This window comes from Macaca thibetana, chromosome 8 (genome assembly GCF_024542745.1).
Source record: "Macaca thibetana thibetana isolate TM-01 chromosome 8, ASM2454274v1, whole genome shotgun sequence".
NCBI lineage: Eukaryota > Metazoa > Chordata > Mammalia > Primates > Cercopithecidae > Macaca > Macaca thibetana.
Window position 1 is genome coordinate 1,572,006 of NC_065585.1, and position 12,848 is coordinate 1,584,853.

A 12,848-nucleotide genomic window follows, 5' to 3' on the forward strand; every position below is an offset into this window, starting at 1 on the left:
GCTCCTGTCCTGGTCATTTCCTGCTCGTACCTGGCCTGTCTCCCTCCCTGTCTCAGCCCCGTCTCCGCCCTGCTGCTCCCACACAGTCATCTCAGCTGCTGCACCTTCTGTGGCCATGTGACCTTGCTCCCAGCAGACCTCTGCCTGTCCCTCCATCTCCTGGCCACTCCCTCCCAAAGCTCTGGCCCTCCGTCTTCTCCTTTCCATTGCAAAAGCAAGTCGAATTCATAGCGGTTTAAAAAGCCAGAAACAGAAACTGTTAGCTCACTATCTGGAGAGCCCACCACCCTACCACTCTGCCTCCTGTTGGCACTGTCCCCATGGGAGCAAGCGTGCAAGCCTGGAACTGTCCAGGAAAGAGGTCCCAATGGCTCCCGGCCCTGCTGCCATGCCCTTTGTCATGTGCTGTCACAGCCCTCCCCTCACTTCATTCATTCCTGGAAGCCCTGCCCCCTTGCTCCAGGGACTGTGCCCCTCCCCTGATGTTCTGGGGTGGCCGGAGTGTGGCTGCCTGGGCTCTGTGGAGCTGTGCCTCAACATCCTGGCAGCCCCATGTGGTCAGCATGCATGGCCACGCTCCCTCCCCTGGACCACACATGTCTGCATTGGGGTGAAAAAGGATGGGGTGTAATTACTTGATTATTTCTGGTCAGACGGTGTCCTCAGGGCCCCAAGCCACAGGGGAATGGATTCCCCCTGGATAGTGGCCCCTGACTTTGCCCTCAAAGGTTTAGAAAGTTTCCTGTGGGGCTTGGAGTACAGGATCCCATAAAAGCCACCACTGAGGGACACTGGGCCTTCATAGCCACAGAAGGTCTTTTGGTGCCAGTCAACAGTGGGCCTGTGCCCCCCTGCCCCACGCCTCCCTTTCCTGGGTGCCAAGCTCTTTCCAAACGACATTTGCGTCCATCTGGGCTCCCTCGTCCTAGCCTGGCTGCTCAAGCTCCAACTAAGGCAGCCTCTGGCCTCCCTTCCCAGGCCCAGGGCAGAAGCTGGCTGCTGGCCAGCGGTTGTCTTCTGGGTCGGTGCGGGTGGAGTCTGGCTGGTCCGTCTGCCACCCTTTCCGCCTCCTGGCAAGTCCTGAGCTGCACCTCATTGCCCGGCCTAGGGGCGGAGACACGGGCGACTGGGGGCACCTCCGGTGACCAGGACGGGGCTGCGCTCCAAAGAGGCCGTTGGGCCTGGAGTGGGGTTGGGGGTCCGAGAAGAGTTGAGTGACATCTGCCACCCCATCCCGGGTTCAGCTGTTTCAGCCCCTCTCAGCGCACGGAGACTGTTAGACCCTTCCTGTCCTCCAGCGCGTCCCGTGCCGCTCCCAAACCGCACGATAAGCCCCACCGGGAGTGCGCCATAGGCTGGGGTGCGTCACGGGGCCGGGGCGGGGCGGGGCGGGCCGGGCCGGAGTCCGGACGTCGGGAGCGGGATGGCGGCGGAACAGGACCCCGAGGGGCGCGCGGCGGCGCGGCCGCTGCTCACCGACCTCTACCAGGCCACCATGGCGTTGGGCTATTGGCGCGCCGGCCGGGCGCGGGACGCCGCCGAGTTCGAGCTCTTCTTCCGCCGCTGCCCGTTCGGCGGCGCCTTCGCCTTGGCCGCCGGCTTGCGCGACTGTGTGCGCTTCCTGCGCGCCTTCCGTCTGCGGGACGCCGGTAGTCCCCCTGCCTGCGCGACGAACCCCCCACCCGGGAGCCCCCCACGCCCGACGAACCCCTCACGCCCGACGGAAGCTCCCACCCCGGGAGCTCCCCCCCACGCCCGACCGAAACCCCCACCCCACGATCCCCCCCACGCCCGACAGACGCCCCCACCCATGGCCGGTGCAAGTCCCTGCCCCGCAATGGAACCCCGATGTCCCACGACTGGTCTGTCCCCACGCTGGTCTCAGCGCAGTTACCTCGTTTCCAGACGTGCAGTTCCTGGCCTCGGTGCTGCCCCCAGACACAGACCCTGCGTTCTTCGAGCACCTTCGGTCCCTCGACTGCTCCGAGGTGACGGTGCGAGCCCTGCCCGAGGGCTCCCTCGCCTTCCCGGGCGTGAGTAGGGGTGACCAGGTGGGGCGGTGGCCACGGGGTGCTGGGCCGGGCGCGGAGCTGACTTCGCTCCCCACAGGTGCCGCTCCTGCAGGTGTCCGGGCCGCTGCTGGTGGTGCAGCTGCTGGAGACACCGCTGCTCTGCCTGGTCAGCTACGCCAGGTGGGCTGCGGGCCGCTGGCAGGGAGCGTGGGTTTGGGATGGGCCCCCAGCGCTAGGGCTGCGTGCTGGACTGTGGCAGCAGGGCTGGCTGCCCAGGGTCCCAGGGCTGGTCTCCCACCCCCACTGTGTAGGGTGTAAGGAGGGGTTGGGTGAGGGTGGAGTTCCCAGGTTGGAAGTTCCAGGCCCCAGGTAACCGCTGTCTTGGTTGGCCTGGTGACCCTCACCCTGGGCCCCGTGACTCTTGTCTCCCTACAGCCTGGTGGCCACCAATGCAGCGCGGCTTCGCTTGATCGCAGGGCCAGAGAAGCGGCTGCTAGAGATGGGCCTGAGGCGGGCTCAGGGCCCGGATGGGGGCCTGACAGCCTCCACCTACAGCTACCTGGGCGGTGAGGGTCTGGTGCGGGGGAAGGCAAGGGCTGGGAAGGAGGAGCCCTGTCCTGGCCCAAAATCCCCCAATCCCACACCTTCCTCCCCAGGCTTCGACAGCAGCAGCAACGTGCTAGCGGGCCAGCTCCGAGGTGTGCCCGTGGCAGGGACCCTGGCCCACTCCTTCGTCACTTCCTTTTCGGGCAGTGAGGTGCCCCCTGACCCGGTCAGTCCCTCCTCTCAACCCTGCTGTCTCCAGGCGACAGGCCTCAAGCCAGCCCTTGCCCTGGGGAGAGGTGTGCCACCCAGGCAGGTCACCCCAGTGCTGTCCCAGGAAGCTGGCACAGGCTGCATTACCTTTGCCCTCAAACTAGGGTGTCCCTGGCTGCTCCCAGGCCTCATTCTGCATTCCTGGCCCCCATTCTTCACCAACCCCATTCCACAGATGTTGGCGCCGGCAGCTGGTGAGGGCCCTGGGGTGGACCTGGCGGCCAAAGCCCAGGTGTGGCTGGAGCACGTGTGTGCCCACCTGGGGCTGGGGGTGCAGGAGCCACACCCAGGTGAGCGGGCAGCCTTTGTGGCCTATGCCTTGGCCTTTCCCCGGGCCTTCCAGGGCCTCCTGGACTCCTACAGCGTGCGGAGGTAAGCCCAGGCACTTTAGGAGTGGGCTCAGCAAAACCTCGGCAGCCCCTGACCCCCTTATCCATTCCTGCAGGAGTGGTCTCCCCAACTTCCTAGCAGTTGCCCTGGCCCTGGGAGAGCTGGGCTACCGGGCAGTGGGCGTGAGGCTGGACAGTGGTGACCTGCTACAGCAGGCCCAGGAGATCCGCAAGGTGTTCCGAGCTGCTGCAGCCCAGTGAGTTTCCTGGGGAGGAGGTGTGCCTGGTGGGGAGACCCCTGGGGAGCCAGGATTTGGGAATGGGGCACGGAAGGACAGTGAGGCACTCGGCTGTAGTTTCAGAGGTAATATTGCAGGCTGTGGCAGGGAGGTAAGGGGTGGGGCTCCCTAGGAGCTCCCAAGCAGGTGAGCGTAGGTGTCCCTGACTGAGGTGGGGGGGGAGCGGGGGGACACTGGGGTGAATCAGGAAGACCTGAGGGGCGGCCCCCACCCCTTCTCCACCCACGCGGCAGGTTCCAGGTGCCCTGGCTGGAGTCAGTCCCCATTGCAGTCAGCAACAACATTGATGAGGAGGCGCTGGCCCGACTGGCCCAGGAGGTGGGGTGGATGAGGGGGTAGGCAGAGGGTGGCTGGGGGGTTCCTGGGGGCCCCTGCAGGTTCTGGCTGGGCTCACTGCCACCTCCTTTCCCCTACCCAGGGCAGTGAGGTGAATGTCATTGGCATTGGCACTGGCTGGGCTCACTGCCACCTCCTTTCCCCCACCCAGGGCAGTGAGGTGAATGTCATTGGCATTGGCACCAGCGTGGTCACCTGCCCCCAACAGCCTTCCCTGGGCTGCGTCTATAAGGTGGGAACAGTGTTGGGGGCCCAGGTGGGGGCAGGTCTGAGGGATGGTGCTGGGTGGGGCATGAGGACCAGCCAGCTCAACGCCTTCTCCCTGCAGCTGGTGGCCGTGGGGGGCCAGCCACGAATGAAGCTGACCGAGGACCCCGAGAAGCAGACGTTACCTGGGAGCAAGGCTGCTTTCCGGCTCCTGGGCTCTGACGGTGAGACCCTCCCATCCCCCCGCTGTCTACCTTCAAAACACCAGGGCCCCCCCTTATTCTTGCCCCCACCCACACAGGGTCTCTACTTATGGACGTGCTGCAGTTAGCAGAGGAGCCAGCGCCACAGGCTGGGCAGGAGCTGAGGGTGTGGCCTCCAGGGGCCCAGGAGCCCTGCACCGTGAGGCCAGCCCAGGTGGAGCCACTACTGCGGCTCTGCCTCCAGCAAGGACAGGTGGCTACCCCACCGCCCTCACCTGCCCTCCAGCCCCAGTAGAGCCCTGACCAGGAGCCAGCCCCAGGCTTCTCTTTCCTTGCCTCTTCCCTGCAGCTATGTGAGCCGCTCCCATCCCTGGCAGAGTCTAGAGCCTTGGTCCAGCTGTCCCTGAGCCAACTCAGCCCTGAGCACAGGCGGCTGCAGAGCCCTGCACAGTACCAGGTTGGAGGGAGGCCTGCCCTGTCATTCTGCCCTGTGTGCCCCTGCCCTTACCATGCCCACCGCTCTCCTTCTCTGCTCCCTGCAGGTGGTGCTGTCTGAGAGGCTGCAGGCCCTGGTGAACAGTCTGCATGCAAGGGCGTCCCCCTGAGACTGCCAGCTATAGGCCCCAGTGGACAGTCTGCGTGCAGGGGCGTCCCCTGAGACTCGGAGCGGGGCTGCCTGGAAACAACACGAATCGCTCACTTCTCCCCACAGCTTGTCCTGTGTTGTTTGTGTCATTTGTTCACCCAGCCCACACTCACCTGGCCCCAGGGCCTCCCGGGCTGGGGCTGGGCTGGAGTCGGGAATCTGAGCTGCGCTGGAGGGAGCAGGAGGGTTTGCGTCCCAGTGAAAGCACAGGCCCTGCCGGGTTGGGAGACAGCCCTGTACTGAAGCCTGAAGGGCAGTGAGGAGTTCCCCGACTTGGGGTGGGCTGTGGGCAGTCAGATCCCACAGTAGAGCTGCGAGCGCACAGGCAGGGAGGGGTTTGGTGTCTGCCTTGAAGTTGAGGGAGTTGCTGCGGAAGACCTTTCCTTGCTAGAGGCAGGCTGGGGGCGGGACAGGATGGGGGTCAGTGCCAAGTAAGAGGGTCCAGCCGTGGCCCTGGGCTTCCACGCCTGCCTAGGCACCGTCCCCCAGGCTCAGGGTAAGTGAGAACATCTCAAACTCCCCATGCCAAAAGGGAGAGCTCAGGTGTCTCCTGCCACTGCTGCTGCCAACCCGGCACCCCCCTGGCATCTGACCTCAGGGACATAGCTCCTGACCCAGCAGCCCACGGAAGGAGAGGAAGAAGGGGGAAGAAGTTGAAGCTCCAGGAGCTGACTCAGCCCCAGACACCTGACCAGAGTGGCACTGCATGTGGCTGTGTGCTGGGCTGGCCCTGCCTCTGTGCCAGCAAGTTCCTGATCTCAGGGTTCCACCAGTTTGGGCAACACGAGCTTCAGAGGAACTGCTTGGGAGAGGGGTTATAGGCTTGGCAGGAAGTGGAGGCTGGGGGCCTGGGCCTCTCTTGTCCAAGCAGCCTGAGGTGGCACAGAAAGGCAAGGGCGTGGGGGGAATGCCGACCGCCTGGGGTGCGTCAGGGGCACTTCCGTCTGCCAGGCATTCCACCAGACCAGCTCATCTGGCTCCCCGGGGCTCAGGATGGGCAGCATCCACTGTGTGGTTGGCTGAGGGTGGAGGGTGGGGACTCAGAGCAGAGGTCCGGTCTAGCTAGCCCCGGGGAGTACCAGCTAGGACAGAGATACAGACTCACAATCACTGGACAGAACACACCACACCCCAGGCCCACAGGGCACCCGCGCACTCCGAGGGGCCCAGCCAGGGTGGCTGTATTCCCTTCTTGCACTGCTGTAAAGAAATAGCTGAGACTGGGGTAATTTCTAAGGAAAAGAGGTTTAATTGGCCCGTGGTTTCGCAGGTACAGGAAGCATGGCTGGGGAGGCTTCAGGAAACTTACCATCTTGGCGGAAGGGGAAGCGGCAGGTCTTACGTGGCCGGAGCCGGAGGAAGGGGTGGGGCGGTGCCACACGCTTTCAAAAAACCAGATCCTGAGAACTGTATCGGGACAGCACCGAAGGGGGAAGTCGCCCCCAGGATCCAGTCACCTCCCACCAGGCCCCACCTCCAGCACCGGGGATTACATTTCAATGTGAGATTTAGCCAAGGACCCAGGACCCAGAGGACCTGCACAAGCTCTGGAGGGGCCGCCGCTCCTCTGGCATCTTCGCTGCCCGCTCCACCCCTCCGGACTGCCCCAAGCTCACCCAGTCATGCCTGTTCCAGGGTGTCTGACAGAGCCAGCGTGCAGGGGGCGGGGCTAGCCTCTAGCCCCAGGCCCAGTGGGGAGCTGACTGCGGTTTGGGGGCTGAATCAGGCCTCCGCTCACGGTGGGGCGCAGACTTCTGGACCCTTCGAGGACCTCCTCAGAGCTGTCCACAACTGCCCTGAGCCCCCTGGTCAACAGGAGCTGGTAGTCAGGGTGAGGGCCCTTCTCCCCCTTTCTTTGTGGATCTGCCAGCTCTTGGGGATCCTGTTCCCAGGGCCCTGGTGGGTAGAGCCACACCACAGGCACTCAGGCTCCAGGTGGCCACTCCCCTCCAGCAGCCCAGGCAGGGGGGCCCCTCAAAGGCCCATTGTAGGCACCTCCGTGTGGCTCCCCAGCCCCCACAAGCTCATGCTCGCACACGCGCCACCACGCCCATCCGTGGTCCCGCCTGTGGTCCCGCCTGTGGTCCCGCCTGGGCCAGCTTCTAGGTCAGTCCTGGGCACAACTTCCCAGGAGGAGCAGTGACAGGTGCTGCAGGCAAGGGCCGCCATGGCTGGGGGTGTGTGGGGCCGGGCCCGGGAGGCTCCCGTGGGGGCTCTAACCCTGACAGCACTGACTGAAGGAATCCGAGCCAGGCAGGGGCAGCCCCAGGGACCCCCTTCCACAGGCCCTCAGCCCAGGTCCTGGGAGCTCAAACCTGAAGCTGAGCCACAGACCCAGGCACTCACTGCCCCCTCTGAGGCTGAGCCTGGACGTGGGGCCACCGTCCCTGAAGCTGGCAGCGAGCCCTGCTCCCCCAACAGTGCCCTGGAACCAGCCCCTGAGGGGCCCCACCAGGTGAGGGGTGAGGGAAGGGATGTTGTGGGAACCGGTTGGGGGGTCCTGTGGATGCTAGGTGGAAGGCGGCAGCGGGGGGCGGGAGCGGTGCTGGACCTGGGGGAGGTGAAACAGGCTGGCGAGCAACAGAGGAGCAAGGGATTTTGTAGGAAGCCAGGTGGGAGGCTGAGAGACCAGGAGGAGAGCTAAGAGAGGTTTGGGCACTTCAGACGCCCCACCCTCCTGCCCTAGGTTCCCCAGAATTCCTGGGAGGAGGCAGTTCTTGCCGACCTCGCATTGTACACGGCTGCCTGCTTGGAGGAGGCTGGCTTTGCAGGGACGCAGGCGACAGCGCTCACCCTGTCCTCAGCCCTGGAGGCCCGAGGGGAGCGGTTGGAGGACCAGGTCAGCCTCCACCCACTCCATGCTCTACAGACTCCTGCCAGTTCGGGAACCAAGGTGGTGGGAGGGGCCTGGAGAGCACAGCCTGACCCCGCCACCTTCAGGCTGCTCCTGCCAGGTGGGATCAGGGTGGGGGTGGAGGTGGGGTGCAGGCCAGAGGGGAACGGACAGTGGAGGAGGCCTGACTGCTGAAGTCTGCACTCCTCCCCCACCAGGTGCATGCTCTGGTGCGTGGACTGCTGGCGCAGGTGCCTAGCCTGGCGGAGGGGAGGCCCCGGAGGGCGGCCCTGCGAGTGCTGAGCGCGCTGGCCCTGGAGCATGCGCGGGACGTGGTGTGTGCGCTGCTACCCCGCTCTCTGCCCCCCAATCGGTAACCCAACCGTCCTGGTCCTGGCCCTGCGGTCCCCACACGGTTTCCTTCCCCCTTCCCGCTTGGCGGTGGAGTCTGGCCCCAGCAGAGGGAGCTGAAAGGGGGCCTCCTTATGCCAGCCCCATGATGACTCGTGCCCCGTATCCATTCCCGCTCCCCTCACTTTTAGCTCTGCAAACTCCCCCCCACCCCTGCACTCCTGTCACAGAGTTTCTGATGCTGTGCTCCTCTTTTGGAGCCACCTTCTATCTTCGGGTGGTCTCCCCTGGAGACCATCCTGGGGTTGGCTCTGGAGTGGGGTGAATGAGGCTGGGGGGCTAATGTGCCTGGACATCCTGGCTCTTTGGTTAATTTGCCCCAGAAGTTATCTTTGGTTTTATTCTCTGTGGCGATTTTTTTTTTTTTTTTTTTAAATAATGCCAGGTTTATTTCACTGTCGCTGACCCAACAGGACTCCCAGTGGGTCCCCACCCTGCAGCTCAGTTTGAGACAGGGTATGCTGTGGTCTGCACAATTAACACTTCATTTGTTTCTCTGGGATTTGGGGATGGGGAGAGATGGGGGTGGTTGTTTCCTGCCCCTCCCCTGCTGGAATCCTACTGGCTGCCTTCACCCTGGCTGTGGACTCCCTACATCCCCTGGACACCCACCCCTGCACCCATTCCTTGTCTCACACCAGCCCCCTCCAAACCCTCAGGGCAGCAGCCGAGCTCTGGCACAGCCTAAGCCGTAACCAGCGTGTAAATGGGCAGGTGCTGGTGCAACTGCTGTGGGCGCTGAAGGGTGCTTTGGGGCCTGAACCCCAGGCGCTGGCGGTAGGTGGCTCCAGCCATTACCACGGGGCAGGCGCGGGGGGGGGGGGGGGGGGGGGGGGGGGGGGGGGGGGGAGGGGAGGGGGAGGGGGAGGGGGAGGGGGGAGGGGGGGGGGGGAAGGGGAGGGGAGGGGAGGGAGGGAGGGAAGAGGGTGGGGACAGGGAGTTTGCACCTAGGTAACTGCTCCTGGAATGTCCCACGCATGTCTGAGGCTTAGTCCTTGTCCTGTCGACGGCACGCCTGTCCCTCTGCTGCCCAGTGAAGCTCTGGGCGTGCCCCAGGCCTAAGTGGGCCACTTGCTCCGTAGGCCACGCGGGCTCTGGGGGAGATGCTGGCTGTTTCAGGCTGCGTGGAAGCCACGAGGGGCTTCTACCCACATCTGCTGCTTGCGCTGGTCACACAGCTGCACAAGCTGGCCTGCAGCCCCCGCTGCCCCGACATGCCCAAGATTTGGGTTCTGTCCCACCGAGGGCCACCACACAGCCATGCCAGGTGAGAGGCAACACCAGGGTACGTGGGGTGGGCCAGCATGCTGTCACCCTCTCAGCCCCCACTGCCCGCCTGCTCACTGTCCCCACCATCAGCTGTGCCGTGGAGGCATTAAAGGCCCTACTCACCGGGGATGGAGGCCGCATGGTGGTCACATGCATGGAGCAGGCAGGAGGCTGGAGGAGGCTGGTGGGAGCCCACACCCACCTGGAGGGTGTCCTGCTGCTGGCCAGGTGAGGAGGGGCCCCAGGAAGTCACACCAGGAAGAGACTCGTTGCTGGCCAGGTGCTGGGCAGGGGGACAGGGAAAAGGCAGGGGCATGAGGGTGGTGTTGGGATGGCGTCTTCTCGAGGAGTAAGGCCGCCAAACGGAGCGAGAGCTCCCATTTCCACCCACCCCAGTGCTATGGTGGCACATGCCGACCACCACCTGCGAGGCCTCTTCGCAGACTTGCTTCCGCGGCTGCGCAGCGCGGACGACCTGCAGCGCCTCACGGCTATGGCCTTCTTCACCGGGGTGAGCCTGCTTCCCGGATGGGTGGTGAAGGGTGACCCTGGACTTGATCCCTGAGTCGCAGCGGCCTGCACGGGGACCGCGGGCGTGCTGACCCCGTGTGCCTCGCCTAGCTGCTGCAGAGCAGGCCCACCGCACGGCTCCTGCGGGAGGAGGTCATCCTGGAGCGACTCCTCACCTGGCAGGGAGACCCCGAGCCCACCGTGCGCTGGTTGGGCCTGCTGGGCCTGGGCCACCTCGCGCTGAATCGCAGGAAGGTGAGAGAAGGGGAGGGGTGGAGAGAGTCCTGACCGGGTCGCGGCGAGGTCTGCAGGAGGCTGAACTCGAGTCCCAGCAGGTGCGGCACGTGAGCACACTGCTGCCGGCACTCCTGGGCGCACTGGGCGAAGGCGACTCGCGGCTCGTGGGTGCAGCGCTGGGCGCCCTGAGGAGGCTCCTGCTGCGGCCGCGGGCGCCTGTGCGGCTCCTGAGCGTGGAGCTGGGGCCGCGCCTCCCTCCGCTGCTGGATGACGTGAGCAAACTCCCCGCCTCCGGTCCCCGTCCCTCCGGCTGTCGTCGCCCCCGCCCCTCCAGTTTCTCCCTCCCAGGCCCCGCCCCGCCCCTACCGTCTCTACCTCCCAAGCCCCGCCTTCTCAGGCCCCGCCCCGCCCCTCCAGTCGCTCCCTCCCAGGCCCCGCCCCCAGTCTTTCCCTGCTAGGCCCCGCCCTCCCGGGCCCCGCCCCTCTAGTGTATCCCTCCCAGGCCCCGCCCCCCTAAGGCCCCGCCCCTCCGGTTTCTCCCTCCCAGGCTCGGTTCCCACCCCCCACCCCCCCCCACCGTCTCTCCCCCCCAGGCTTCTTCCCGCCCCGCCCGCCCGCTGTCGCCCAGCTCCGCCCCTCCAAGGCCGTGTCCCGCCAAGCTCCTCCCCGCTAGACTTTTCCTTCCAGATCCCATCCCTCCAAGCCCCACCCCCCGTAGGGGCACCCCAGGCTTCCCAACCAGGTCCAGCTCCAGGCCCTGTTCCCTGTCCCCAGATCGCACTGAGTCAGCAGCCTTCCCTAGACCCCCGCTTCCTCGCTCCGCGCTGGCCACCCCCTCCCACCCTTGCAGCCCCTCTCATGCTCCGCCCGCCCTGACGGCGCCCTCCCACGCAGACACGGGACTCAATCCGCGCCTCGGCGGTCGGGCTCCTTGGGTCTCTGGTGCGCCGGGGCCGGGGCGGGCTCCGGCTGGGGCTCCGTGGCCCCCTGCGGAAGCTGGTGCTGCAGAGTCTCGTGCCGCTCCTGTTGCGCCTGCATGACCCCAGCAGGGACGCTGCTGAGGTCAGCTGCCCCCCACACCATGCCACCCCTATGCCATCCAACACTCCCCACTCCCACCGTGCCTCCCCTCTCCCACCGTGCCTCCCCTCCGACAATTACAGGTCAGGGACTCCCCCATCCCAAGGACCTCAGGGGTAGGCGTCACGGGCGACCAGGTTACTACTGCTCTTCCCTTGAGATTCACTCCGGGCCCCTGCCCTGGGCTCTTTTGCCCCTCACCTGATGCCCTTGCTCCCCCTCTTCTCACCCCCACCTTTTGCCTTTCTACTTCCTGGACCCCTGACCCGGCTCCCTTCCCCTATCCCAGAGCTCAGAGTGGACCTTGGCCCGCTGCGACCAGGCCTTTTGCTGGGGCCTGCTGGAGGAGATGGTCACCGTGGCCCACTATGACAGCCCCGAGGCCCTGAGCCACCTCTGCCGCCGCCTGGTCAGTAGGGGAAGCAAGCCGACCACAAGGGGGTATGATCAGCTGCCCACTTGTTCCAGGGTTCACCGGGGCCCCCAAACCGTTTCTACCGCAGCCAAACCAGATAGTCAGGCTACTGGTGGGACAAGTCCAAGGCCTCAGACCATGCCACCTGCCTTGGGGGGCTCCCCTGGAACCCCGGCCCCTGGATTCAGCTCTGCAGCCTCCTCCACACTCAGGATCACCCTCCTGTCCTGCCACTAGCCCTTTTGTCCCCAGGTTCAGCGATACCCAGGCCACGTGCCCAACTTCCTGAGCCAGACCCAGGGCTACCTTCGGAGTCCACAGGACCCCCTGCGCCGGGCAGCCGCCGTGCTCATAGGTGAGACCGCCCGGGGTCACACTGCCCCTGGCACCAGGGCTGTGGGAGCTGGGCCAGTCCCGCCCTGTGGGGCTGTGGGGCCCGCAGTCATGCATCTGCTGTGGTCCAGGCTTCCTTGTCCACCACGCCAGCCCCGGCTACGTCAACCAGGACCTGCTGAGCTCCCTGTTCCAGGGTGAGGCCCCACCTTGCCAGGGGATGGTGTTCGGGAGAGGTGGCTGGTGCTAGGGTGGAGTGGACGGGAGCGGTGGGTGGAGGGCCGGGGGCCCGGGCACTCGGCCCTCCTGGGCTCCCCAGCCTGAGCTGCGATCTCTTCGCAGACCTAGGGCAGCTGCAGAGCGACCCCGAGCCGGCTGTGGCCGCGGCAGCGCACGTGTCCGCCCAGCAGGTGGCGATGCTGGCCTGCGCCCGGGGCCGCCCCCGCGGGCCCCGCCTCCTCCGCCTCGCCTCGCGCCCCGCCCGGCCCCCACCCGTCTTCGCCGACAGCCCCTTCCAGCGCCCGAGCCTGGCGGGCCGCTGGGGCTGCTCCGGACCCGGCCGAGTTTGAGGCTGGGGGCTGGGACCCGCGGGCCAGGGTCCGACTCGAGGACCCCACGGGCACAGCAGCCCATCCCCACCCCGACGGAGGGGCTCCCTGGGCCTGGTGCTGGATGCCAGTGCCCGCACCCACCCCCCACCACCGCGCCCCCTTTTCAGGCACCCACCACCCTGATGGCGACCCAGAGGGACAGCCGGCACCCATCTGTCCCCGTCAGGGCTCTTGTTCTCACAGCCCCCTGGAGCGTGCCCCGTGCCCCACCTTGGGCCTGGCTCCTGGCCCAGATGGCACCTGGCCTCTTGAGTCTGGTGGGGGACCCCAAAGCTGGTGGTCCCATAGGCTGCCCTCCTGG

General features: G+C 66.0%; 2 protein-coding genes across 3 annotated transcripts; both read left to right on the plus strand.

Moving 5' to 3' along the window:
- Nucleotides 1-615: 615 nt before the first annotated feature.
- NAPRT (nicotinate phosphoribosyltransferase) lies at nucleotides 616-4,933 on the plus strand. Of its 2 annotated transcripts, none has more exons than XM_050800918.1 (13): nucleotides 616-1,649; nucleotides 1,906-2,033; nucleotides 2,110-2,192; nucleotides 2,448-2,578; nucleotides 2,669-2,784; nucleotides 3,004-3,200; nucleotides 3,274-3,414; nucleotides 3,690-3,774; nucleotides 3,944-4,024; nucleotides 4,121-4,223; nucleotides 4,301-4,455; nucleotides 4,552-4,659; nucleotides 4,745-4,932. In XM_050800918.1, the coding sequence occupies exons 1-13, from the start codon at nucleotides 1,424-1,426 to the stop codon at nucleotides 4,805-4,807; spliced, it is 1,617 nt and encodes a 538-aa protein (XP_050656875.1). In that variant the 5' UTR covers nucleotides 616-1,423; the 3' UTR covers nucleotides 4,808-4,932. The 2 variants fall into 2 exon arrangements, with proteins under 2 accessions (XP_050656875.1, XP_050656876.1); XM_050800919.1 differs by having other exon boundaries at nucleotides 1,225-1,360; nucleotides 4,745-4,933.
- Nucleotides 4,934-5,803: 870 nt separating this feature from the next.
- On the plus strand, nucleotides 5,804-12,567 carry MROH6 (maestro heat like repeat family member 6). Its single transcript, XM_050801004.1, has 14 exons — nucleotides 5,804-7,303; nucleotides 7,535-7,687; nucleotides 7,900-8,054; nucleotides 8,752-8,869; nucleotides 9,175-9,359; nucleotides 9,452-9,589; nucleotides 9,758-9,872; nucleotides 9,983-10,126; nucleotides 10,207-10,380; nucleotides 11,003-11,170; nucleotides 11,478-11,597; nucleotides 11,856-11,958; nucleotides 12,068-12,133; nucleotides 12,279-12,567. Exons 1-14 carry the CDS (start codon nucleotides 7,016-7,018, stop codon nucleotides 12,503-12,505), a joined length of 2,154 nt encoding a protein of 717 aa, XP_050656961.1. The 5' UTR covers nucleotides 5,804-7,015; the 3' UTR covers nucleotides 12,506-12,567.
- Nucleotides 12,568-12,848: the final 281 nt, after the last annotated feature.

What these genes read in the sequence shown, in the direction of transcription:
- NAPRT (XM_050800918.1), top strand. Translation starts at nt 1,424, where the DNA reads ATGGCGGCGGAACAGGACCCCGAGGGGCGCGCGGCGGCGCGGCCGCTG. An exon ending in TCTGCCTCCAGCAAGGACAG is followed by an intron (nt 4,456 to 4,551) that starts GTGGCTACCCCA and finishes TCTTCCCTGCAG; the next exon opens with CTATGTGAGCCGCTCCCATC. An exon ending in AGAGCCCTGCACAGTACCAG is followed by an intron (nt 4,660 to 4,744) that starts GTTGGAGGGAGG and finishes TGCTCCCTGCAG; the next exon opens with GTGGTGCTGTCTGAGAGGCT.
- MROH6 (XM_050801004.1), top strand. Translation starts at nt 7,016, where the DNA reads ATGGCTGGGGGTGTGTGGGGCCGGGCCCGGGAGGCTCCCGTGGGGGCT. An exon ending in CGCTCTCTGCCCCCCAATCG is followed by an intron (nt 8,055 to 8,751) that starts GTAACCCAACCG and finishes CCAAACCCTCAG; the next exon opens with GGCAGCAGCCGAGCTCTGGC. An exon ending in CTGAACCCCAGGCGCTGGCG is followed by an intron (nt 8,870 to 9,174) that starts GTAGGTGGCTCC and finishes CTTGCTCCGTAG; the next exon opens with GCCACGCGGGCTCTGGGGGA.